Source organism: Prinia subflava, chromosome 2 (assembly GCF_021018805.1).
Source record: "Prinia subflava isolate CZ2003 ecotype Zambia chromosome 2, Cam_Psub_1.2, whole genome shotgun sequence".
NCBI classification, from domain to species: Eukaryota; Metazoa; Chordata; class Aves; order Passeriformes; family Cisticolidae; genus Prinia; species Prinia subflava.
This window is the reverse complement of record NC_086248.1, coordinates 14550897-14578790: the sequence shown is the minus strand read 5'-3', so window position 1 is coordinate 14578790 and position 27894 is coordinate 14550897. Positions and strand designations below refer to the sequence as shown.

At 36.6% G+C, this 27894-nt stretch overlaps 1 protein-coding gene across 2 annotated transcripts in view; it reads right to left on the bottom strand.

Annotated features, from left to right (window-relative positions):
• Window positions 1-1487: 1487 nt before the first annotated feature.
• NOL10 (nucleolar protein 10) overlaps window positions 1488-27894 on the bottom strand; it is a 53768-nt gene continuing 27361 nt past the window's right edge. For both annotated transcript variants that reach the window (XM_063424875.1, XM_063424872.1), the window contains 8 exons: window positions 15556-15682; window positions 14501-14580; window positions 14222-14320; window positions 13543-13632; window positions 11677-11850; window positions 11041-11288; window positions 5702-5804; window positions 1488-1895 (listed from right to left, as the gene is read on the bottom strand). In XM_063424875.1, coding sequence (XP_063280945.1) covers window positions 1776-1895; window positions 5702-5804; window positions 11041-11288; window positions 11677-11850; window positions 13543-13632; window positions 14222-14320; window positions 14501-14580; window positions 15556-15682 — 1041 coding nt within the window. In that variant the 3' untranslated portion in view covers window positions 1488-1775. The remainder of the gene's footprint in view (window positions 1896-5701; window positions 5805-11040; window positions 11289-11676; window positions 11851-13542; window positions 13633-14221; window positions 14321-14500; window positions 14581-15555; window positions 15683-27894) is intronic.

Below are 27894 nucleotides of genomic sequence, written 5' to 3'. Positions count from 1 at the left end.
TATAATGGGATTTAGGCCCACCATGAGATGGAGCAAACTGCCAAATTCCTGCTCTAACAATGCCAGTTCTGTCCACTCAGTCCCCAACTCTCCCCGTATCAACCACGATGGAGGCCAGTTTTCACTGTTAACCTTTCCACATTCCTGTAGCCCCACGTATGACGTAAGCACACTGGAATTGCACACAAATAGTTTCTAAGAGATAACATAATGCTCCAGGAGGAAGGTGTTGCACTAGTACAAATTTTGTCACTGTATTTAGATTTCAAAGTCTTGAATGTCAAAAGACAAGACTGCAAAAAGAGGGACATAGCCCAAAACAACCACAAATGCATTCGCATTTTCTCAGTGCCTAAGAAGTAATAATGGCACAAGTGAGACTGATATTGGAATACTGAATAGTTCTGTGCTAAATAAAAAGCATGAGAAGCTTATGGACAATGTAGAAATTTGACAGCTGGAGGTAAAAAACTAGGTATTGAGAGACTCATCCTTTAGTTGAATGTAAGGGCAGAGGTGATGACTAAAATGCAAGTTTTTAAAGATAAAAACATCAGGAGGAAGGGCCTTTTTAAACTAAAAGCAGCAATATAATTAAAACCAGAAGGAATTAAAGCAGGTAAAATCAAGTCAGGGAGAAAAAAATTACCCATGTGGCTAATTTTTCTATCATCTAACAACAAAACCAATAAATATTAGGCTATGAGAAACCAGGCTTTTACTGAAGTAATTGCAATGATTCTATACTGTCCAAGAGACCTGACCAGATTAATAATACCTCTCTGATTTATGAAGCAAAACACTTAAGAACCTATGAGTCTCTTAAAATGATTTACAGTGACAGGGATATTCACTGATTCTTGTTGGATCCAAAGTTCAAGGCAATTTATAAAGGCTTTTAAAAAGCAATAAAAAGGTACCTTTAGGATCAAAGGTAAAAATAAATTTATTGCTCAATAGTGACCTACTTAGGTTCAAGGGTCTTTTAAAATTATTTAACTAAACTCTTTTTTTTGAAGCATAGGAGACTACTGGCATGGCCTTAAAGTGCTTGTTACATGAACATATACCACTTCATGTGTGTTGAACCATGGCTGGCTTTCCAAAACAGAAACATCAGGATCAGGTTTTGTATTTACAAAATCTAAGTTAATAGGACTACCCTTCTGAGCTTCCCCTTTGTACACTGGTGTGGCAAGAGAGGTTTCCTTACAGAATGACTCAGAGGAACCCAAATCAGGCATTCTCAATTGTCCTCCTGACAATTTATACCATTTGCTACTAAAAGCAACCCAAGAATATAAGGCCAATGTCAGTTTTTGAAAAATACATTGTGTGTCATTCTTCAAGAACCTGAAAAATTTGTTGTGCCCTTGTAAAGATAAGCTTTTAGACAAAATAACTTACCCTTGATCTTTTATCTAAGCAGTCACAAAGATTTCAGAAACTGAAACTCCCAGTTCTTAAGTTAAATAAAGACAGGCAGCCTCATTGTATAAATAAATTCTTATATAGAAAACATCCAGGGTTACACAATAACCAGTTGCTGGTGATTTCTGAACAAATACAGTTCACAACTGACAATATTCATAGTGTCCTTTGGTCAGTATTTTAACTTTCATAAACTTTTCAATAATTAACACAAGCTTTAGGAAGTTCTGGTTTTGTGTTCACCAATGAATCAAAATACAAATCCACTGGTACTGTGTCCCAATTTGAATAAGACCCTTTTTCAAATGAAAAATGAGGTAAAAAGTTTCTTAAAAAAAAAAAAATCAATGAAATAGTCGTCCTCTTCCACGTCTGCTCTTGAGATGACTGGCAGAGCGCCGAAGAGTTTTCCTCTCTTGACGATGTTGTTTCTCGGCTTCCTGCTGTTTCCTTTGCTGCTCTGACTGGAATATTAAAACAAAAATAGACTCAGGTTCCTGTAAATTTACACATCACCTCGTTGTCCCAGTATCAATATATCAAGTCAGAACGCCATTAAGCAAATCTGGAAATGTAACCATTAGTTGCCCCATGCTATTTTGTGTCAGACTGTAACTGTTAATTCCAGATATCCTTAGGCATTATCATTCCAAGTTTTTCAGAGCAAATGTTTAACATAAAGATGTTAAAAAATAGTGAATAATGTGTTACCATGAGATTTTACTAGTTTGCTGAGCATTCATACTAAAGTAGAAGTGTGCACCTTCTCACACTCGTTCATGTAAACAAGGAGATTGTGTTTTGTAAATATTGCCATTGTTTTGAATTTCTTCTCCAAGAGAAGGGGAGGTTGAATGACAGTCCCTTTGACCAATATGGTTGAGAGGTGGGAATGCCACTCTCCAATCCATGGGCACCTTGCTAGAAGTATATAATAGGAAGTAATAAACAACGTGGGAGATTCTCCCTGCTGCTCTGCTCTGATCTCTCCAAATTCGTGGCTCTGTGTGTCTTTTCAGGCGAGGCTCACAGTGACAATAATGTATTTCAGATTAAAAAAAATGCTTAATAACACACTCTAGAATTTATGTTTAAATACCCTTAAGAACATTGATCCCAACTTGTGGCTCCTTAGTATCTACTTTGGTTAACTTGTGTTTTCAAGTTTAATCACAGAATAGAATAAGCTGAGTTGGAAGGGACCCATTGGTGTCAGTGAATCCAACCCCTGGCCCTACAGGAGCCTCCCTGGCCAGAATCACACTATGTGTCCAAGAGTATTGTCCAAATGCTTCTTCAAATCTGTCAGGCTTAATATTGCACAATTTAATTTTAAAAAGACAGAACAATTAGTTAAATTTGCTGAAGCATACATGTTTCCTAAATGTGTTCTTAGGAGTTCTTGAAAGTGTTTGATATGCTGTATGCAATTCTAGAAGGACTTTCTACATGAAAATAATTCTTAGTCTCTGCTCCTGTGGCACATTCTCTATTAATGGTTCTTCTCTTAATCAAAAACATGCTGGAAGATGTTTTGATGTACCATGTAGATGAAATGGCTTTAACAGCCACAAACTGCTATTTTCTTTGGAAGACTAAAGCTCTTTAAACTAAGCATAAACTGTAACTAGCTGACTCGAACTAGCCAAGCTCAGGCAACTGTCCAGGTCAAAAAGTACTCCAGCAATCTGAGCAATTTCAAGCAGCCCAGGATAACTGCACCAACAGTGTGACAGAATTACCACTGTGGATGCAGCTGCATCCCCACTGCATCTCGTTCTGTACCCAACAGCATTCATGTCAGCTCATCTCCCCCAGTCTCCCATTCACACACCTTTTAAGCTGAGCTAGAGGTTTGCTTGCATGGACAGCATTTTGGCTGAAGTGAGATATAAACCAATTTACCAAATGGGGCAAACACCCCACACTGGTATCAAGGCAGAAAAAGCTACTGCCTTTAGACTGTGATGAAATTTATGAATTCTGATTTTCACTGCAAGTAGAACAACATGAACCCCACTATTTGAAAATACAGGTACTTTCTCTCTGTCTCCAGACCTATTCTGAAGGAGTCTTGATGAATTTTACTTAAGTTCATGTTGACAGCTACTCATAGTGTATTGAAACTGAATGACCTTGATCTGCATTAGAAATTTTAAGGTTTGGGGTTTTTAAATGTCTTCTATGCTGTCCTAGTCATACAAATACTTTGGTATTTCAGAAATCCTGCTATTTTGTTAGATCTATTTGCTATGATAAAGCATATTGAAATTGAAAAATAAGCTGCCACACTGTAGGAACCCCATTCAAATTCCTTGAAAATTAACTGTGAAATGTCAATGACAAACAGATTCAGCACTGGATCTGTCAGAAGTAGCTGGGCATCAGGAGGCTGCCAACATACCACACCTGCAGGAGCCAAGTTCAGCCTCAATTCCACTGACTTGGGAGTTGAAGCGACACCAACCCCAAGGAAGGACAATTCTCTCCCCTACTAAATCTTTCCACCTACTCCTAAATACACCTGCCCTTGAGGAAAGGGCATCACAAAGCAGAAGCTGACGTTTCAAGTGACACTAAAATCCCCTTTTTGGCTTCTCAACTCCAACTCTTCATTGTCTGAAAAGGAGGATGCCAAGACTGCATAGTGTGACTTCCTCCTAGCTCTCCCTGCTTCATTCCTTAGGACTTCAGGAGATATACAGAGAGTCTGTTTATTTGAGAGAACACTTGTCTTACTTTGTTGTTCTCTTAAGAGGAGAAAGTATCTCCACTGCAGATACATTATTTTTCTTTAAATTAGATTTTAATAAATAGTTTTAATGCAGATGATTACAGCATACATATTTCAATAAATCAATATCAGTAAATAATCAGGAAAAGAAAATCCATAAATGTTAGAAGCACCATAGTTAAAGAGAACCCTCAAAGCCGTATCTTATCTGATGGAATCAAGTATAATTGGCATTCTGAGCCACTGCTGTCTGTCTTCCTGCAAGGTCTGTCTACCTGGCTCCCAAATCTTTGTCAGTAAAAGGTGACAGGTCAGTGTGCACCACCAACTGTAAGAAACCTTTGGCTTTACACCTCTTAAGTTAAAGCTACTGTAAAAAAGACTGTGCTTTGAAGCTCTGCAAAGCCCATTTAGGAAGCTACAAGACACCAGCATATCAGTTACAGAGTTGGTAAAATCACCAGAAAGGTCACCCTACATGGCACTGCAGAGAAATTTGCAACTTATTCCACGGTCACCACATTTTAAATTACAGCAATATAGGAATCAAAAACAGATGAAAAAAGACATCTGCAAACAGATAATAATCAGTAAAGTAAGTAAGGTAGCAACAGTCAGTAAATCTGGGCTTTTTTGCCTCCAGGCATATCTAATGTGGCAATTAAATAACTACTTAGCTATTTTTGTGACAGTGTTTTACCAGTGAGAACAGCATTTGACCAGTAGTAAGGAGAAATGTATTATAGCAAAGATGTTTACCTGAGGAAAACCAATTTTAACCAAAGTAAATTTTGTCAGGTCAGATATCAATTCATATGGGTCTTCGGCTTTTAAACTGAATCCTCTCTTCAGTTCTAAAGCAATTTTCTAGTAAAAAAAATCCCTAAGTGTACTGCAGCAGTAGTAGATGCACATATTTATTTAACTGTCCCCACACTATAAAGCAATTACCTACAAAATGCAATCTACACAATTCTTTAGTGGAAAATCAAAACCCTTGGGGAAGGTAAATAGGCAGCAGTGAACTACACACACTACATATGGAATTTGACAATGGTGTAGGACCAGAACTCATTCCTGTGACCTGTGTTACATAAGGTCAACAACAAAGGTGGGTTGGAGCTGTGCTTCTATCATGCTGAGACCTCTCAACCTGCTAAATCAAGAGAAAGCCTAAATTGCAGCAACCTAAATTGCATTTGGACCTGCAGACTGAGATCTGATCAATGCTGGCACTAAAGTCAGGCAAGGCCACAAGCTTCTGGTGGTATCTCTGAAAATAAACTATTAAAAGATGCAAGCCATTATTTTCCACTGGTACACAAGATTTTATGAGTGTTGCCTGAGTTATATGGGATAAACACAGAGTGCTATCGGACGCTTTCATTCTCTTGGCAAGAATCTGAAGAGTTGGCAGCTTATAAAGAAATTAAGAGGGACATTTGCTTGATGGTTTTAAGTTCCCGTTCCTTCATGCAAAAACTAAAGTTACTTGTGCATTATCTTAAAAACTATATATATATATATGTAGCTCACCTTCTTTAATTTGAATGTTGCCTGTTTGCTGCCTACTGTGGTATCAGACACATTGAGTGTGCCAAGTTTTTCTTCAAGCTTTAAACGATCTTCAAGAGTTTTCCTGCAGAGAAAAACCAACATTAGTCCCTATTCTTGCCATCTTTTTATTATAATGAAACTTGATCATGCAGTCTAAACTAATTTCAATTTCTCTAAAATGCTGTAATGTCATAACTAAAAAAATAAACATTCAGGAAACAAAAAGAAAGACAAATTCAAATCCCTCCCTTTAGATACTGCTTTCAGTAGAAATACTTTTAAATTTATGTAAGGTTCATTGTTTTTGCTGCTGAAAAAGTAACATGACTCTACTTGAGAAAGAAACTACACCCTTCTATTGCTGTAGTTTTCTATGAAATGTCTGAAAACGTTGGTGATGTTAAACTGCACAAATAAAAAAAGTAAGGCTAGATAATATTCTGTTTTCTTGAAATCTTACAATTTTTAAATTGGAAACACCTTTGAGGGAAGGAAGTAAGCTTGACTATACAGTGGAATGAACTAATGAATTAATTCTCCAAATGAACCACTTCACTATTTAATCCAAGCACAAATGCCTGTTTGGACACTGTGCCCACAACAGTCTAAGTAGTTTTCTGAATAAAAGAACAATATGAACAAGAGAATGTGATAAAGACAGACCCTGGGTCCAGACAGGAGCTCCACAGAAGCATATGCCTCCAAGCACAGTGCTTATCACTGTGTTTCTGTAAGGAAACTGGTGTAGAGCCTCTCCCTCAGGCACCAAACTCCAGCACTTCTGTGGAGAAGGTGGTGAGGTCAAAACTAACACCGTTTTCAGCTCTCCTCCACTGGAAGTTAATGCCCTGCAAAAGCCAAACACATGGACATGCCCCAGCTGCTCCAGGTTGTGAGCTGGTATTTAATATCATGGTTGCTGACTGCAGTTAAGGTGGAGTGAGAACTGGAATAGCTGAGGAGTGGAAAAACACATTGTTCCCACACAGCCTCCAGCTCAGGGGGCAGGCAGGCAGGCAGGGACAGTGCTGGCTTCAGCCAGCCTCCCTAAAGGCACCTGTGAGTCCTAACGTGGCACAGCCTTCTCCTATAATGTAAGTCCTACCAGTTAAGTAGCACCCTCTGAGAATATGACATGGTTTGTACGATCAAACTCACTCTTCATGTGCTTAGAAAACATTCTGCTAACTGTAAACAAAATTAGTTTCTGCCATTTGAGATGCTATTAGTGCCTCATTAGCTCTCTCTGAAGAGGGCCAAGAGACATTTTTTGTACAATTTTTATAGTGGAAAATAAATAATCATAAAAATAGAGATAGTATATGAAAAAAAAGCAGCCAGCCAAGTCAATGGCATTTACTGTGTATGAAGAACTCATGGCTGTGGCCTATGCATGAAGTCTCTGGAGTCCACTGAATTTTCGTTAATGAGCCATATTATGTAACAAAGACTTTTCAGATTAACAATGAAAAATTACTGTCAAGAACTACTTTAATTCTCATGACTAGGTACTTTGTATTTTTTTCTGTAGTATATTTTTCATTGAGTACATGTAAAAACTTGTTCCATCTGTGCGAATCGGAAAGACAAGCTAAGCCTTAGAGCTAACTGTGGCAGAAGATCAGTCACCAACACTGTGGTGGGATTTCTACATTAAAGTGAAGTCCCATTTTTCTCCCCTTTGAAATAGAACTGGAGAAATATGGCTACTACCCAGCAATTATTTAGCATGACTGCCTAGACACTGCTTCAGTCAGGAGAAAAATTAAAATCAGTAGATACTAGCAACATGCTGTGGGGTTGAAATCTCACTGAAAAAACATAGGTGTAGCTCTATTTATCTGAAAATGTGCAGACCTCAAGTGATTGTGAATTGTACATACTGATACACAAACAACAGCTGGGTTTTTTGTTTTGGTTGGTTTTTTTCTGTATCTTCCTCAAGAAATTAATTCAAGGGATACATTCAGAGCGTTATGAGAAGCGAATTCTCCTGCCCTAATGTAAAAGCCAAACAAAAAATTATCCACGCAATTCTTTTTCCTCATTATAAGAAGACAGTTTTTTGGGACTTTTCCCGCTGTAAAACAAGAATACCTGTTTAGCAATACTAAGGAATATCAATTATGCTTTCGTTGGCTTTCTTGGCCACCTCTGAAGACACATACATTAACCGTCATACTTTTTATAAAATATGACTACTATAATTTTTGATTTTGACATGTTTTAACTTCAGTAACATACTCTTTAAAGGGACATCAAGTAAATCAAAAGAAGTCTTAGCACACAGATAAAAAATCCTTTCCTTTTAAGGTTTCCTTTCAAGTTACCAGGGAGGAAACTTATGTTGTAGGGAAAGAAAGCAAGGTTTTGCAGGTTTGTTGTTCAAGTGTGAGAGTACAAAAGAGGAAAATTAAACGTAGATGGATTTGAGACAAGGTGTTTTATAGAACCATGAGTAAATTTTGCAGCTTTCCTGCACAGAGAAATGTGTAGACTGTTGGTCTAGGAAGAAATTTATAGTAAGCACCACAGCTTTAAAAGTTGGGCTTGGAGCCGTGCTGAGTCAGGAACATGTCAAAAGAAACACCCAGTTTTATATAAGTCATAAACTGTTTCCTCAGGTAGAACATTATATGATTAGAGGAAAAAAGAACATCTAGCCATTAAATGCATAGTGAAGGTATTAAGGTACTTAATTATATTGGTCACAGACCATCATTCTGTAATTTGGATATATCAAATCAAAGACAAACATGCCAGCCTCACCAGATTGTACATGCCACTACAGTCTTTCCAATTTTCAGTACACTATTTGAATTAATTACTTTTATGCTGACTACTTATCACTGAATAAGGCCAGCATAAAACATATTTATTTTCTTCATAAAATTCTAATATGTAAAAATGCTTACTAACCAAACAAGTTTGCTCACAACACAGCCTAAATCATTATGACTACAAAATCGAATCAGATATGCATTATGTGAGACATATCAGCTGCTGATTTTTAGATTTCTTCTAAGAATTTGAGGAACACCAAACTCCATACTGAGAGCAATGCTTGGATGAACACAAAGGGGATCAGTGAGTATAGAGCTAATTGCTTAGACCAAGATTAAAAAAACCCATGTAAGTCAATCCAATGACAGCAACTCAGAAAACAAAGGAAGTGATGCTTCCATATTAATTTTTTTGTCATCCTATTCTGTCCTCAAATTCCTCTCCTTTTTTTTTTTTCTTCACATTTTACATGATATCCTATCCATGCATCTACCGGAGACAGTAACTATCACCAGAAAATCTTAAGACAGATTCTCCTTTCTTTACAAGCAGTCTGTTAAGTCTTTTGATTGTTTATGTCATCACAGATATTCCCTCATCTACAGGACAGGTCTGTGGTATTTGCTTTTGCTTTTCCTGGAGTGATGAAATTATTTTTCTCCCTTAAATCCAGATGAAAGAATTTACTTTGTCCTGTGTCAGACTGCATTATTGTTTTTCTAAATGTTTCTCTTCCTTACAACTGTCTTGGCTTATTTACTTGAATTTCTACACCGTTGTTCACTTTTAAGCCTTCCACGTTTTGAACAAAATGAAATCTTTATGCTTCAAATTGAGTGTCCTTGAGAATTTGCTTTAGAGCTTAGCAGCTGAATTTGTGCATAAGAACAGTCTATGAGTAGGCTGCAGCCATACAGCCTTTTAATGAAGTATTTCACCTGCACTGAGAATACAGACTCATTTGACCAGTGTTGCAGGCTCCTTCCAAGTTACAGCTAATATGACTATAAACCTCATCACAATGCTAAAAAAAAATTAACCCATAACACTTTGCCAGAGTATTCAGAGTAGATTTTCCCCTGACAAAGAAGAAAAACTGATAGAATTAAAAAGTTGCTTCAACTTCTGGAACAAAGAAGAAAAGAAAAATAATCAGAAGAAATTTAATGGAAGTATCTAAGGAAATTAAAAGTTCAGAATAAGTGTGTATAATCAATACAAAGAACAAAGAAAAATCCCTGTGCAAAATTCCTTGCTAATAAAAAACAGCTAAGGAAAACATGGCAATCAGTTCTGCTGAACTGCTATAAATCCGTATTTATAAAACACCACTACCTCTACTTAAAAGAGGTCTTACAGGTACAACATGGAAATCACAGACCATCTGGCTACCATAGGAACATTGTCTTGTTAATACTTAGAAATCCATTTTACATGATCATTCTAGTTAAAACGTTGAATTTTTATCAAGGGCTTATTTATGTGTCTCCTAAAAATTTGCATCATAAAAACTAGATTGTAGTCATTAATGACATAAAGAAACAGCCCCATTATAGTCACCTTCCTTTCTTTGACTGTATAATTTCATTCTAAATGAAACCAAAATGTTTATTATGAAATCCATCTAGCCCAAAAACCCATTTCCAACATTAGTCAAAATTCTGCTCTGTACCAGCTGTGCTGCAAGAACTTTGATACTACTGTCTTGAAAGGTTTAATGAGCCTCTGTGCTCCAAACAATAAAATGCTATTAAATCTCATCTTCTGAGGGCTCAACTCACCTCTGAAAAAAACTAAATCAATGAGATTTGCAGCCATTGAGCACTTCAAAGCCATGTCCTTTAATTTAATGTGCTCCTTCTTTAGTTTGACGTGCTTATCCATGTACTCATTATTTCAGATGATCATCAATTTAAGGAAATGAAAAAACTAAACCAAATCAAACAAACTACACTTAACAAACATCCTCCTAGCCTGGTATTGTGTATTGCAAAAAGAAAAATTGAAATAGTAAGTCTTGACATAATAAGGACAGTTTGATTTTGAAAATTTCTAGATGCCATAAAAACACCCAGACAAAACAATTTCCCTTTTACCATGTTGACACCATCTTGATCCTACTCCCAAAACAGTGACTACTCACATAGCATTCTAAATCCTTTTAGGTAGTCAGATGAAAAACATCCAGTCTCTTAACCTCATACTGACACTGGTGCAGAAATATAACCAGTCTCACAAGATGGTTACCTGCGAGAACAGCACTTCACCAACACTGAGTGATGGATCTCCCAATCTGACTCAGTAGTATCTTACTCATTTCATTTGTGTTGTGTCTCTGTCCCACTTCAAATAGTGTATTTGTTTATGTATAAAACAAAGTTTTCAACGACTGTGTCACTAAGTTATACCCTCAGATCACCAAATGTAGCTTTACTAGCAAATGCTTCCAACCCAAAACGTTGCTGGCCCGCACTGTAGGGAAATACTTGGGAATCATCCACCCCCACCTATTAAAATAGGAACATTAGTCTTACTTCATTAATTTTTGTTTTTTGGCAGAGTCTTTGAAGCTTCTGAATTCCTCTCCTTCTTTAATCTCAAAAAACTGAGGTTTTAGTAGTGTTTGCTGATCCTCCTTGAGCCTTTCCTGCCGCTTTAGTTTTTCCTCTTGGCGTAAAAGCTTGCGCTGTTTCCTGACCTCTTCAACCCAGCCTTTTTCATCATCTGAACTCTCAGAACTTTCTGCATCACTTGCTTTTCCTTCTGGTTCTTCCTCCTCTTCCTGCAGACAAAAATAGTATAAAATAAGAAATCATCAACTAATTTTCTTTCCAAACCATTCCTGCAATTAGAGTACGTGACAGTTTTTACATAGGTACAGCTGAAGAGAACTACAACTTTTGAACAAAAGCAGTAATAGCAAATGAAGCTGAAAATATATTACAAAGTTGTTACCACCTACATATTTTATGTTTTTCAAACCTGTATTTGTGCAAAAACAATATTACATCTAAAATCTAGATTAAAATTATAAATTACACTTAATTATTATAGCTGATAAGACATTCTTGCATTGCTTTCATCTTTCTGGGGTGAAAAGTTTGAAAGCTTGCAACAGAGGAAAAGAAAAGCCTATGGAGTTTTCTTAATCAAAATGGAAAATATTTTACCTGTCCTTGCGCTTCCAGTTCTTCTAACATCTTTAGCTTCCTCTTTCTTTTCTCACTTATTTTGGAAACAAGTGGGTTAAGTAGCCTAAATTCTTCACTCTGCTCATCCACCTGGAAATCTGGATTCTCAAACATGACCTTAAAACGATCATCTTTGAGAAGGCTGGGCAGATTCTGGAACAGAAGCAAAGCACAAGCAAGTTAGACAATTCTGAAACAGACATTAACAAAATAAGTAACACTTTTTCTTAATTAAACAAAATTAATAACCAGCATATGGAATGCCACTTGCTTTATCCTTCCAGGTCAAATAAAAATCAAGATTTATGTTTATTGTACTTTTACAAAGACTGCTTTAAGCTACCTGTAAGCGAGAGTTGTTTTAATGCACAGTACAGACACTTTAAATACACAATTACTAATATTTTCAAATACATGTTTCTTACACATTCAGCCAGCTAGTCTGGAGACATGTTGATATCTACTGACTAATCAGCAGCACCTCCAAGGCAAATGCACTGCCTGATGGGGATGAGTCTACAACATGTAAAACAAATTATAAGGGTACATGTCTTTATGCAATGCTACTATTATTTTACTGTAAATACTTAAGAGGAAATGTTGTTATACATATTATAACACTTTTGCTTCACTACTTTTACATACAGAATGGAAAAGGCAGTTTACTTCATATCAGAGTAAAATGAACTCAGGGTAAATTGCGCTACTGGTGAATTCAGAGCAGTTCAAGCTACTAATTCATCTTATGAGAAGACCAGCTACTGTCATTTTAAAATCATTGCATACGTAGCTTTTTATTAGAAAATGCTTATTTTTTAACATTGCTCAACTTATACCAGCACATTAATCCCACCATTGCATTAGGTTTTCATTGTTAGTGAAGAAAAGGAAGGTGGAACTCAGGATACAGAAAACAAGAGTAAATTTCAAACACAAAAATGGTGCAAATATGTAAATTTCAACCACAGCCAAAAATTAAATCCCAAAGCCTAAAATAAATTGTCATAGACTCTAATACTGTTTCAGAAAAATAACCTGAATGTACATTTTAATATACACTCTATTTAGTCCACTTAATACCACAATCTCTATGTACTCCAAGACAAATCAGTCTCCATCTACTGAACTCTCATCTTCATTGTACTATTTGCTTAAGTTTGCATTTCATCACCACCTTCTTAGTAGTTCATCCTTCCTATAACACACATGATTTCATTATTTATCACATGCAGCTAGTGTCTGCCTTTCATGAATGCTATATTCCTGTGAGAATGAGCACCTATGAAGTGCTACCTATAAAAAGCCTCCCCTCCCATTAGATATTAAACATTTACCGACTTCTTCAATTAAAACTTCCCTTAGCAGAGAAACGGATTATTTTTAACATCCAGAACAATTCCTGTTGCATAAAAGCAAACCACTTTGGCTATTCTATAAAATATATTTAATTGTAAACAAAAAAAAAGGCAATTGTACCTTGAATTTTATAGATAACATCTATCCTGTCACAGTCACCACCAAAAAACCAAAATCAAATGCAAACAACAGGTCTTAGAACAGCTGTGGTATTGAGGCTGCATTACCCAGCTTTTGAAGTTCTATGAAACCCATATTACCTTCACAGTGAGTATTTAATAATTTTTAGCTTCAGGTTACTATATGGTCTTTTTTGTGCTGCAGTTACAGCCAAATCCATCTTAAAGCCACCTACCAGAAGTTGTTATTTACAAGAAACAATGGTATTTTGAATCTGTTTGGCCAAACAGTAACAAAAACAAAGAAGAATCCTGTAAGCATTGCTAGTTCTGTGCTCCCAGCTAGAGATTCACCACAACAAGAGCTCACCTTTTGTTTTCTTTTTTTACTATACTGTTGGTCTTCTCCTTCTTCTTCAATCAGTTTGAGTGCAAGCTCCTTATTAACTTTGGGGAGTTTCTAAAAAGAGGAAAGTAATTAATCAATATATTAGCATTTTACACATGCAACCTATGTTCTTAAAGCTATTGCAGAAAAGCTCCTTGAATGGTTCCAAATATCTCTAACTACCAGTAAAACAATGGCACTTAGAGAAGTTTTAAGAACTTGTATATTATTTTTAACTTCTAATGCATCAGATTTAGAACTTTAAAAGCAACTCTTTCTCCTTTTATGTTGAACAGATCCAATCTAGAAAGTTACTAGTTATAAACACAATACAATTTTCATGTATCTCTTTTCAGAGTATTATGTTTCAATGGTTTAAGTAATTTAATGACAGAAGTAGCAAATGCAAAGTTCTACCAGTGGATTATCTGCTCAAGGGCCAAAGGAGGTGAGAGCTGCTGGTTTAGTTTGGTATCAGCCTTTCAAAATCACACGTATGGGAATTTTATGTTTCTATCAAGAAATTCTATAAATTACTTTGTGTGTCCAATGATAAACAGAATCAAATCCTAAGTCACTACATCTCTAAGATAAACTTAGGAATATATTACTCTTTATGAACAGTTTTCCCCAAAGTATACTATTTGTTTCTAGGATTTACCTTCAGCTGAACTCTCTGTGCACGTGTTTCTTCTATCTTCTGCCTTATTTTCTCTCTTCTATATTCTTCATAGGCAAAGGGGTTGGCCATCATTTTTGCCTTTGAACAAGCAAGAGGAAGTAAAAAGAAAATACCATTAATACAGGACAGTTCATGATCTGGATGGAAAAAAACCCCAGCAAAACCAAAAAAAAAAAAATCACAAAAAGAAAAAGAAAGCCCCCAGCACGTATATTTAATTGTTAAGAATAAAAATTGACAAGATTCAGCCTTATTTACCTTATGATAAAGCCTTATGTCCATGAAGTAGCCATGCATATATGCTCTGAGCAATGATGATCCAATGAGATGAGCAAGGCCTAGGAAAAAAGTTCCAGAGAATTTCAAAGAGCTTTCATATATAAAGAACAACTATTCCAAGCCAGCCAGTTCACTTCCTCAAGACAAACAAGTACTGCCAATGCAAAACATCAGTCTAACAGTCACAACATGACATCAAGACAAAGTAAAACTGGGAATAAAAATCATTTTGGTCAGCAAAACAATTTAAACTTATTCCGAGAAATCAAATTCTCTTTTGTTGTCATAATATACATTACCGAGCACTTTTAAAAGATCCCCACAAGCACTGTGCTCAAATGAATTTTACAAAGAATTCCAGAGGATTTTTGAAAGTCCATAGGTGTTTGATAATCCCTTTTTTTATTGTGATAGAGAGATCTGTTTAATTAAAGAGTTTTGCATTGGATCAGACCTAAACACTCACAGTCAGAGGTTAATTAAGTAAACTGGAGCAAAAGATTGCAATCAAAATGTAACAGACAGAAAAAGGACTAACTGTCTCAGGAGAAGGTTGTTTACCTTCTCTGCTATATGATTTTCAGTATTCCAATTTCTTGGAACTATTAGCCCTAGAATGATTTGTATTTTTTGAAAATTACTACATTCAAATAGGGTAGCCTTTGGCTGCAAGTTCCAAATGCTATTTGAATATCTCAAAAATATTTTGAAAACTAAATCAGCTTCTCTTCCTATGCCTCCCATGCAGCATACGAAAGCACACACAACTGATTCCCAGACATATCAGCAAATATCAATCACCTTATTGGGATAAAAATCTGAGAAACCCAAGTGTCTAGTGTTGAATTGGTTGGGAATCAAAGAACTTAAGAGTCATCAGCCTTGAATATTAATAACCAAGAAAACAAGAGGAAACTACTGTCAGTGAATTTCTAATATCCTCATACATCACACTGAAATTACAAAAATCAGATGCATAAATGTTCAAAAACTGAACAAGGAAGTCAGCCAAAGAGCATATACAACTGTTTTACCTAAATTTTCAAGGTCTTTTCTGGTAACAAATTTGTAATCGTCATAAACAGTGCTTTCTGGATTCTCCTCCAGTTCTTCAGTCAAGCTGTCCAAGAAGGAACACCATTTTGGGGCAGGTCCTAAAACCTGTGGATATTATGGAAAGTTATAACATTTCATTTTCTTACAGAAAAAGCCCACAGTTAGGCTCTTGGCTACTGTGCTGTGTAATGGAACAACAAATTAATCCCACAGCACTTAGAGAACACAATTAAACCTATTGCTTGCATTACCAGCAAGGAGTACTACAGCTTATGTAAGTGTTGTGTTAATTTAGGTCATTTGAGACCAGACAGTCTGGAGGTTTCAAGTTTAACTGTTTCAAGTGGTCCCAGTCTGATTAATTTATTAAAAGCTTAGAACCAAATGTTATAGAAAAATTACAAACTAATGGCACTAGATAGCAACTAATTTGTAAAGTGCTGCTGGATCTTGAATTCGTTGGGTTCACTATGCAATCATGTTAAATCCTCCTCTGCCCTATTTATCTTAATTATAACACCACAGATATATTTGATTTGAGGATAAATCCAAACTGTATGAACAGATAATATGAAATATTAAAAATACTTGCATATTTCCATTATAAGGCAAAGGATTTGTTTGCACAATACGAAGTAGCACTATCAATGTATTTTTCCATATAAGCTTTATCCAACCTCCCAAGTAAAAAATCAGGTCCCTTTACTTTTCCCTCCCGCTGCTCTGATTGATATTCCTTTCCATCTTGACTCATGCAGCCACTTTCAGCTGTTCCAGCAGTCTTATTTTAGTAGGTGAGTTAGTTGCATGGAAAAATCTAACACTGCATTTCTCTCTAGTGTAAATCAGCTGACATTTTAGAATGTTAAGTGACCAGTTAAATCCTATAGTGGGACTTTTAATGAGGTTTCTGATTTGTTTGCTAAAAATTCATGTTAAAAACTCTGCAGTCAACCATAGGAATGCTTATGATACAGCAACATTTCAAGATCCTATTCAATTATGGAAACAACTAGAAATGAATTTATTTATTTAACATATACATAGTTTGTTTTAATGTGCTTGTATGATAACAGTATGAGATAAAGCTGCTCATTTAAAAAGTGTGTTTCTTTCAATTCAAAAGTCTCCTTTTGAAGACAACTACACACAAAAAACCCCGTAAAATTGTATTCTAGACCATAACAATCTATCTAACATATTCTTGCCTGTAACACTCCAGAGAATAATACTTTATTCTAGCCCACTGTTGTCTCTCTATTAAATATGATTTATCTTTCTAAGATTTCAGGCCTACCTGAGAACCATTATATGCCAAATGAAAAACTGCACTTTTTTTTCATGCTGCATATTTCATGCCAATTACCAAGAGCTTCCAAGGAAATACCCAAGATGTCACTGACAAGAAACATTTTACCTACTTAATTAACCAAAATCCCCATGTCTGCTCCAGGAATACATGACATATATAACACTCAGACTGACTTCTTGCCAACATTCCAGAAGCTTTTGTCTTCATCTTGTCTCCATCCAGATTTTAATTTTTTTACTTTATTTTCCCCAAACTCACTCATTTAAATGCCAAGCTCTTATATTAAAAAGAAAGCAGTCTAGATCTATTAAATATCTTCATGCCACCTAAGAAATCAGTTCTCTGTGCCTCATTACCAGACCATCAAAGCATGACTGGTGTTGAAGAACCTTCAGTTTACCTATAATTTTGTTTCAGAATTTGAAGCAGTTTGTCCTTATTAAAAAAGCTCTCAAGCTGCTTACTAACTAAAGAAAACTTCTCTTGTAATAAAATTTAAGGACAACATTCTCTCCTATACTCAAAACCTGATACTGAGAGTAAAACCTTTCAGGGAGTGTAATCTGTGCCGTGAGACCCATAAAGAAAAAAAGTCTGATTATTCACAATGATCTGTGGAGTGAGCTGGATGATCAGATCACAGAAAACCAAGTGGGGGAAATGAGATAATTAATGGAAAAAAGTGGTGGCAGAATACCAGGAAAAAATATAAAGTCCAACCATTATTCAAATTTCACATGTTAACTGACAGAAAGGATAACCCTACAGAGATGTCCGTGTATGTTTTATTACCTTATTTCCCCTTCTCCCACCCCACTGAAATCACTTGCCTACCTATTCTAGGACACCTCAGGAGCTCTGCTTCGTGCATTAAAATGAAACATTTTTTTAAAGCTTAGGAGGAAATGAAAGAATAGAAATGGAAAACAGTATCAGCTACAATGACAAGAACATAAACAAGAAATGCCCTTCTTTTGCAATGGTAATCCTTCACAGAATTTAACTGCTACTGCATTTTTAAGTGCAGAATTTAACGCTCCGCAGTCAAGAAACAGCCATCCCAGAATGATGTTAGAAGCCCTCCAGAATGCCAGGCTCCAAAACTCCACCATTCCTGTGCCCAGGTACAAAAGCAACAATTGACAGGGTTGGTCTGCACTGGGCCTCCAGGGACAAGGTGGGATAAGTGAAAATGGCCTGTCTTCCCCAGTTCATGACCTTCCACACTGTGGTCACGCTGCAACACAAGTGGGACCCCTTGGAGCTGCTGTCATCCAGCTCTGCCACCACCTCAGCCTGGCCTGCAGTCCCTGTTAAAGCCACCATAACAAAAAGCTGTGGAGTTTGTGTAGGTCAATTAACATACTTGCCAATTTGTAGTGGAAAGGTACAAATCTGCCACATCTCACAGAGAAAAAGGCACTGAAATTCATAGCACGAATATGAAAATATTATGAGGTATTTGCATGCAACTTAAGTGACAGATACGATTTTTACAATATTCATGATATACCAAACAGGTTTCTCTGCAAGTTTTAGAGAAGTTGCACTTAGCCAATGGGAAAAGCATTATTAAATGAGTGCACATCTATGCCTAGCTTTTACTCAAATTCTTTTTAGCACAGGAAAAACAGACATGAGCACCAATCAGTATTTTTGCCGTTTCCATTATTATTCTGCTTTTTGTAGGATAACCACTTGCTGAGACCATTTCCCCAATCACTACTGAAAGTCACTAAGATTGCTTTGGAGATGTTTTTGCCCGTCAGCAGAGCAGCCTCACCCACCAGCGGGGCCCAGCTGGCAGCGAGTGAGGGGTGCCCCGTGCTCTGCTCCCCTCCTTCACCAACTGGGAACAGCCCCCACGAGGTGACCCAGGCACAGCTGTCCCTCCGTGTCCCACCACCACTGCAAGGCAAAGTGACACATGGGTCACACCAGTCCTCTTCTCACCACTACAATGGTAATGAAGACACCTCACCACTGCCCTTCATCTTATTCCAAGCCACAGGAAGTAAAAGGTGGACTTAATAATTATTAGTACTGTGCTACCTAACATCCAATTTTTCTTAGACACATTAGAATATTTCTTAATTTTACACATAGAAAACACAAAATATGATGAGTGGCCTAGCATGCAAGTGAGCAGAGACAAGAAACAGAAGAGAAAAACGTTCACAGAAAAATATTTTTTAAATATTGAAAAACAACTTCAAAAATCACATTTCTTTGTATTCTATTCTACAAGATGTTTGACTTTGTAGTCTTGTGGCACCACAAGTCTTATATGATACAGCAATGTTCTTATGGCCATGCCTAATTCCTGAGCACTTCTGTGGAAAATATCATCTTGTTGTTGGTCTGTACTTCTAAAATTAATGAACCCTAGGACAGCACAGGCATTATTCCCAGCCCACAACAGATGTTCCTTATCTTCAATTTGGAACACCACACAGCACTTGTACACTTTTAAACATCACTCAACAGTTTGACAGCCAGCTCTGCAAAGCCCTTAAAGCCAAAAAAGCCTGCCCTAATCCTAACCAGTATTAAACATGTTCAACAACTTAAAAGAAGCCCAGGATGTGTAGAAGCTTCCAAAATCAGATGTCACGAGATTTAAATTAAACTACCATGAATGCACATCGAGATGAGTATTAAGTATCTGTTTGAAGGCTTCTGAGACCCATTCTACAGGAGTGACTGAACAGTTGTTCTTTTCTTCTCAGGGAGTAAAAACAGGTTCCAAAATCTGTTTTTCTGAATGTTAAACAGTAAGTTCCTGCAAGATTTCAAAAAAGGCAGCGATAACCTCTGCAGCAATAAACAAGATGTCAAAATATAGTAAGACTCAACCTTTCCAATCTTCACCGGTTTATTTTAGCAATCAGAAATTTGCAAAACGTTCATAGACAGCATTAATCGGATTTGAAAATTATTCTGTAGAATGTGGAAAGCTTAGACTGTCCGAATTCCCTCTAGAAGACTAACCTAATGTATGTGGACACCTTTTCAATCCCATAATTCCAGAAGCTTTGGAAAGCAGAGGCATTATTTGCTGTGGCTGCACGAGACAGCAGCAGGCAGATTCACAAAAATTTCAGTTTCACAAAAATTAACTCTGTAAGGCCGCATCAGGACACACCATAGTGATATCGTTAGTAACAAAAAAGCACGAAAATACATCCTATCACTGTTCTTTTGTATTTTAGAAATAAAACCTTCTGTCAAAAATCTTTGTGTTGTGGGACCTTCTTTGCATTTTAACTAAGACCATTACTAAGTAGCAAAAATGTACTAGCTAAATAATTCACTGCCATATTATTTGAATAATGGTGATTACAACAAAAACGGCATATATTGAAGGTCTTCAACAGATCTCTAGGTACAGTGTATTGTGTAAAATTATTAATGAGTTGGTGGAGACATTCTGTCCAACTCCAGTATATGTGAATGCAAACTGTAACAAGGACTGTGAAAGGCAGAAAGGAGGATTTCTGAAACAGTGATGCTTGCACAAGAATAAACACATCACAGAGACACTGTAAACTGGAGCTGAGCTAAGCAGCAGAGGAGTGTGACTCTTAACAGCTTTTTTAAGTGGCGATAATGGGGAACAACTAACAACTAATTTTCAGATGAAATCTGAAATACTCAAGGAAAACATTATACAATCTGAGTGCTTGTGATAAGATGGGACTCGACTTCACAAAACAAGGTGGCTCCTTCATTCCTCCATTCCCATTAAAACACAAAACAAAACCAAACCTTAAAGCACTTCAACAAAAAGTGATTATTTTTTAGACTATCTTTTCTTGACACTAAATATATTTTATATATATGACTCAATGACTTCACATACACATTCACCTATAGAAACAAAAATAGTTCTTTGGAGAAGACAAATAATAATAATACAATCCTAATTTTGTTTGTTTTTTAATGAAATGGCACAATACAAAGCATTTAAAACCTTTAACAGGATATAATTGCTGGAGAAAGCAAATGCACATCTATGCATGCATATTCTCAGTTTCAATCACCATTTAACTGGAGAATGAGATTACAGAAGCTCTAATGAGGAAGGTAAAAAAAGAGATGATCCCCAGGGTGTGGGCAGTGATTGAAATATGCAATTGCATTTTAAACATAATTAGCTCCCTAATTGTATAGCCACATTTAATTAATGCAATTACATGAAATATTAATTACTATTCATTTTAAGAGTATTGTTTTCAATGTTTTGTTCTCTAATTTTAAGAATTAGACAGATCTCAATATGTAATAGCTTTGAAAAATTTCCATCTAGATGCATTGAGAAGTCAAGAGAAGAAAGAACACCTTGTTGCACCTTGTAAACAGTTAACATTAAATCAATTGCAATTGGTAACTCTAAAAATCCAGATGGATTATTTCTAACTTGTAGATATGAACAGTTCTCTGTTCCTGTTACTATGCTTTTGGCCTTCAACCATGGCCAGCCCAAGAGATCAGCTTTTGTTAGGAAGGAGCCTTGGGATCACATTATCTTGTTATGTTTCTGTCTAATATGTTTCCATATACACAGCATTTCCCATAGCAACCAATGTGCTCCAAACAATTTGTCATTTTGAATTCTGCCCTTCTTTTGTAATCTTCATTCTTCCTATGAATGCTCTACAATCAACTCCAATTATGCCCTGTTAATGTCATAATTCTGTTTAATGGACTGAATGAAGTTCTTTGATTCTCTAAATTAAATTGGTTTGGGGAATAAACTCCAAACAAATCTCCCATATAGTCTTCATAATTTCATGCTTTCATTCACTCTGCATCACATGGTGTAGATTTGGTGCTTTTAAAGACATCAAGTAGCTCATTGGAGTACAGACATGACCAAGAGACTAAATAGCACATTCTCCCTTTTTGGCATACTACTGACAACAGCACTGCAGTTGGTTTTAAGCCCACATACTCATAAATTTCATTGAACCATACAATGAATTGGCTCTTTCTCCCATCCTAACTTCTGCACATCCAGACATTTTTGGCACATTTATTAATCAGAGAGGTTGAATAATTGGTTTTCCTACCTTTCACTATGCTATGGAAGCTGCCAAATCAACTATTCGGAGATTTTACTCCTTAGAGAGCACATTAAAGGAAACATCACTTTTAAGATCTTCCCAGTGTTAAACAAGAACTGCTGCAGGAACTTGCATGCATCTTCTAGGAATGAGATACTACATCTTTCCGCCCTGGTAGTTATCAGATAGTAAGTACTTCTTTTTATAATTCTAAGCAGTTTGGCTTTATAGTGGTGGTTTGGTTTTTTTTAATCTCATATTCTCTGGTCTGACAAGTACTACAGTCAGTTAACCAGTCACAGGTCTGCTCTCACTGAGTGTTTTTGGGGAAGCCACCATCTTTTGAAGGAGACAATAGTCCAGTTGCTCATAATGCTGGAAAAAACACCCCCAAGCAAATAAAGTTACTTCTTAAAATTGTAAATAAGATTACCAGAATAGCTCTTTTCCTTGCAAGACAGAACTAAAAAGGGATGCTTCTGAAGTCATCTGTGACTCACCTGCCATGGTGTCCCTATCATGTTCTGACATACATAAAACAAACACCTTATCAGTATTGCAATGGATGTTATTTATCAGACACCCTATAAGCTTTAAATATTGAGACAATGTGAAATCAGAAAGATACACTGAAACTTGAAGTACAAAAACATACTACTTTCACATGAAGTCAACTAACCCAATGAAGCTCAGAAAGTAAGAAGAGAGTGGCTTCTCAAAGCATGTGTTACAACCATGACCTGCTTCAAAACTTTCCCAAAAATATCAGCTGGAAATAACTCAAAAGTTACCAAAAGTCTGTCCTTATTCTAATGCATCAGCTTCTATAATATACCTGCTGTAAAAAGAGAGGCAACTAGGTAAATTGCCTTAATAATGTGCAGTAAATTCTGCTGGGACTTACTTCACAGGTTTTAGTTACCTATGGACATGTGCGGATCGTCTTTCTTCATAAATGGAAGACAAAAAAAGGTGCAGATCAGGTATGATCAGCTGATCTAATGCCTTACTCACAGTAAGATAGGAATCACATTTTACTTTGGCCATCCACACCTTCCATTCCCTACCACATTTGGCTAAGTGCTCTTACCAATTCCTTTGCATAGGTTCTGGTGCTCATCAGAACTTTCACAAAGTCCATTTACTGTTCAGTGACTTTATGTCACAGAACCAGCACAATCTCCCTCACAAATGACACCACCTTCACGGTTTACACAGTCTGACAAAAAACTCCACCCCACCATGATAGATTATAAATTCCTCGCGAGGTTCTTCCCTTGCCTTTACACTTGTGACTGCAAGAGGCAGACAATGCAATGGTAAGTGGGAAAATTTGTAACTGTCTTGGCCTTCCTTTTAAACAAGAAAAGAACCTCTACACAGCTTCTAACTGTTCCAATATTTCCAACTGCTCCAACTGTTAACAAATCTCTTTCCCAAAACACAATAGCACTTCTTGCACTCTAAGGGAGTAGGCCATCAATGGGCAGAACTTCTACTACAAACAGAGATGAGAGTAACACGTGCATTGATTTTAGTATGTATGCAATAGTCTCTGATGGCAATCTAAATTAACAAGTAAAAACCACCAAAAATAAGCTAGAAATGCCAAGTCCCAGCATGTCCCCTTCTCAATGTCTCTTGATGGGATCGGAAAATTCCTCAACTGTCCCACTGTAGGATCTTGCCTCTTGTGCTTTTAATTGGCTGGGAACAACAGAGTTCTTACAGTACACACCAGATGCCAAGGAATGTTACAGCATAAATATCTTTACTGTCATTAAAACAAAACATACTGGAGGATGACCTGTATTTTAGGGAAACTTGAGGAATGCTACAGATGTAAAGGTAATGGCAAATCCAGCTCTTTGTCTACTTTACATGACTGACAAACTACCGGAAATCTAGGAACGTGTGAGCTTCTAATAACTCTCTACCACTGCAGATTAATTGCTTTTTAAAAAACTGGGAGGAAAACCTCTCTGTGAGTTTATGCAAGTACTGCCAGACAACACAAAGGGAAGGAAAAGCAACCACCTGTTGGGAATGTGCAGCCCCTCCAAAAAGATAATGAAGATAAGCTCAGCATAAACAAACAAGGCTGCAAAGCAATGCTAAAGAAATTTTGTATAACTCAGGAAATAATTTTGAGTAGAAAGGAGCTTTCAAATAAATATTCAAAAGCTTTCACACAGGTGATAGTTTTATTTACTTCTAAGGTTTTCTGTGATAGAAATCTTAGATCTTCGTAACTTTTACTATTTCTGCATAAAATAGTCATAACTCACAACACATTTTAATTCTGACTGCAGCACAGATGATGACAATACAATTACCCTGTACTTTCAAATTTAATGAAATAAAGACTTAGCTGAAATTATTACATGGAGACAATTCTCACATGCGTTGGCTTTTCTGATCCAAAAGCTAAACCACTCGAGTTCTCATTACATGTTGACAGACATGTAGCACAGTACAAAACTTCCTTTCAGCAATTACACATTTTCATTATCTGTGACTACCTCTCTCTTCACTGACTGAAGCTAGGCAACTGCATCTCTAGATTTTCAGAAATCAAGTGAAGAATAGATGGCCCAAAGGAAAGAACAAGTGCAAATTAAGAAATAAAAAATAACTTTCAGATACTCAAGGTTTAAAAAAAGGGGAACACACTTTCCCCTCAAAACATATTTCTTAAAATAAGAGCTCAAGAACAGAAGGTCCATTACCAACAACTGCTTGAGAAACAGCCACAACACTAAAAAGCACATGATTCTTCTATCAGTGGTCAGAGCAATCACCTGGTGTAATTCCATACAACTTCTGCTTTTATGAGTTTTCTCCTGTGCTCTATGAAAGGTTTGATGTAAACTATAGGTGTGATTTTACAGTCAGCATGCTGCTGTCTGTTAAAAAAAATGCTTAAGAAGTGCTGCCTAGTACACTAAAAGCCACAACAGCATTAAGCAGGGTTCATATACCTTCATAATCTAGACATGATGTCAAACTAGTACATCATCAGCACCAGAAAACATCTAAAACAAATTTTACAGGAAGGTCAGAAATAGTTTCCTGATTATCACACATTGGTGTTTTCCTTCTATATATATGTGGTAAGTGGTACTGTGTCTCTCAGCCAGCACATGGGAAATGGAGGATATCCTTTGTTGGGAATAAGCCCAGCGTGTTATTTTTCAGCCTGGAAGTGTTTAGGTTAAAAGTAGGAAGCTCACATTTCTGCTTGTGAAGATAAACAACTTTTTGCCTATGCTTGTAAATACTGTGAAATAGGTAATGTATCATTCACCAGGCAATTTTTTTTGTAAAGGATTAGACTGATCTGGATGGAAAACACAATTTGCAAGACTGATATATCAAAACTCAGAATTAGTTTAAAGGCCACAGATGCACTCAAGTATCTTTTTTATTAATGGAAACTTTCTTCTTTTGACACTTGGCAGCTCCAAAGCTCAAACGTAATACATTACAACAATCCTTCTTTACAGTCATTTCACAGTTTTCAAAAAGAATAAACTAAGATTAAGACCAAAATTTTCCATTCTACGTCACAACTACCATTTTATTTTACAATATTTTTTTGCAGACTATGAAATATCTTTCTACATTATGTATCATTTCATGATAGAAAAAAACCTCTTAGCACAAGCCAGTAGTTTCATAGTTGCTTTCCACTTTACCAAAAACATGTTAAGGAAGGGCTGTACTGAACAAGACAAACAACTGACTTCTAAAAAACACAGCCTCATCATATGATCTTCCAGACAACATCTGAGGCAGCACCTATGCAGAATGAACTAATACTGCCAATCAGAAGGCATGAAAATATTCTAAAAGAAATCAAAACCTTGCACTGTACTGCTGAACTGTTCTATTAGTGTCAAAATGCCAAACACAAATATAATAAGAATTGCATCATTTGATTCATAGCTTTTACTGCACAAGCCAAAAATGTGTACAGAAGGTCTCACTGTAACTCTAACAGCACCCACAAACTATTTGAATGACAGCTGACGATACAGAACACTGGCCCTAAAGGCATGAAGTACAAGGTGTGGACAGATAGTTTTGTATTCCTATCATATAAAGACTCAAAAGAGAAAAAAAAGACAATCAGCAGATTCTAAAGGGATGAGAATGTAAGGCCCAGAGTGATAAAACTGTTCTGAAAGGCTGTGATCATAGAGCTAAGTGTGGAGAGTATAACACAGGGGAAACCTCCCACATCTTTTAGGGTAAAAAATGATGGCCTGTCAAGACAGGTATCTGATGGTCATAACATCTTGTACAGAACTAGTGAGAGCACCCTGTCACAGGCTGACAGAAAATACCTACCTATTTCAGGTAAATGCTTTTGCTGTCTGTGAGTGAAGTGAACACCACTTTGGTCAATGCAGCCATTTAGAAGCAGCTCATCTGGATATCTATGATCAAAGCATGTTCATCCCTAATTTACATTCTAGAACTACTCCAAACAAATATCCAGAAATACATAAAGGGGATGAATTAAGGTATTAAAAATCTGATTTTGCTTGTATTTCCTTCAGTACAAGTTCCCTCTACACATTTGTTTCACCAAATATGGAGAGCATTAAATGAAAACATGTAAGCTAATAGGATTTGTTGCCTTAATCAGTGATTATGTTATTTCAGGGTTAACCACTAAAAAAACCCTAATTTTGCTCAGGTTTTCTAACATTATTTTAAGAGGACAAAATTCATTATATTTCTAACAGTAAGGACGGCCACATATCCAAAGCAGGTATTGTATTAGAAACCAGAGCCCTTATACTCTTGGAGAAACTGAGTCATTGAGTAGGCAAGAAATACTTGCTCTTGAAACATTTCCAGTTTATAACTCCAACAGTCCTGAACTAGGAGGATGCTAGGATATCAAATTATTTTCCAAAACCACCTGAAAAGAAGCCAGTGATGCTCCAGGATTTATTTTTTCTTAAAGAGCTTAATATCTTCACTACACCAAAAGTACATTGCTTCTAGCCTCAACAGGGAGTGTTCTGCCAAGACTTCAGGAAAGTAAAAAAAAATCCAGAACACAGAATATTACACTCAATTAATTACATGCTTAATTGCTCTCTTCTTTTAACAGCCTAATGAATGCAGCAAGTTTCAGTTTCAGTATGTTTGTGTAGCCCAAAGTTTCAAGTCCAATAAAAGAGACAGGACTGATTTGCAAGATCTGTGTTAAGATCAAACACACTTCTGTAAGCAGAAGCAAACACTCAGAGTAACACCTATGCCCCTTGTCTCCACCCAGAGCACCCAGGAGCTGACAGGCAGGGGGTTTCCCGTACAAGTTACAAAGAGAACATTGTATGTCATGGAACATGACAGCCTCAATTAAACTTGAAGAGAATCTGACTCATCTTAGATCCCAGGCCAGTGGACCACCATGTGTCAGTGGAACTTCTGCCTCTCTTCGCTTCTTTGGCCAGGACCTGGCTGCACTATTGAATCAACTTATGTTTCTGAGTCAGTAGTCTAAAAACTATCCCAAGGCACACACAACTTTCATTTCAACCTTCCCAAGGCACACATCAAAGTGATGTACCAGGAAGCCAGCTGGCAAGCAGCAGGTTCCAAATGTTTGCATAAACTGCAAGTTAGCTATTAAACTAATGGCAAACGGCCCAATTCCAGTCAGAAATTCAGAGGCACTTGCCCTCATTAAAGCCCAACAAAATAAAACAAAAACAAAAGTCTCTAAGCTAAGCCACTCAAGATGTTACCTATGCAACACAAACATTTCATTTCAACAGATTTAATTTACTTTTTGCTCACTCTGCACTGTGTACCTATATGAGGTATCTTGCCATTTAAAAGCAAACCTGCCTGTCATTTCTAAAAAAACCAAAAAAATCAACTTGTATTTCCTCTACTTACAGTTTTGCACACAAAAG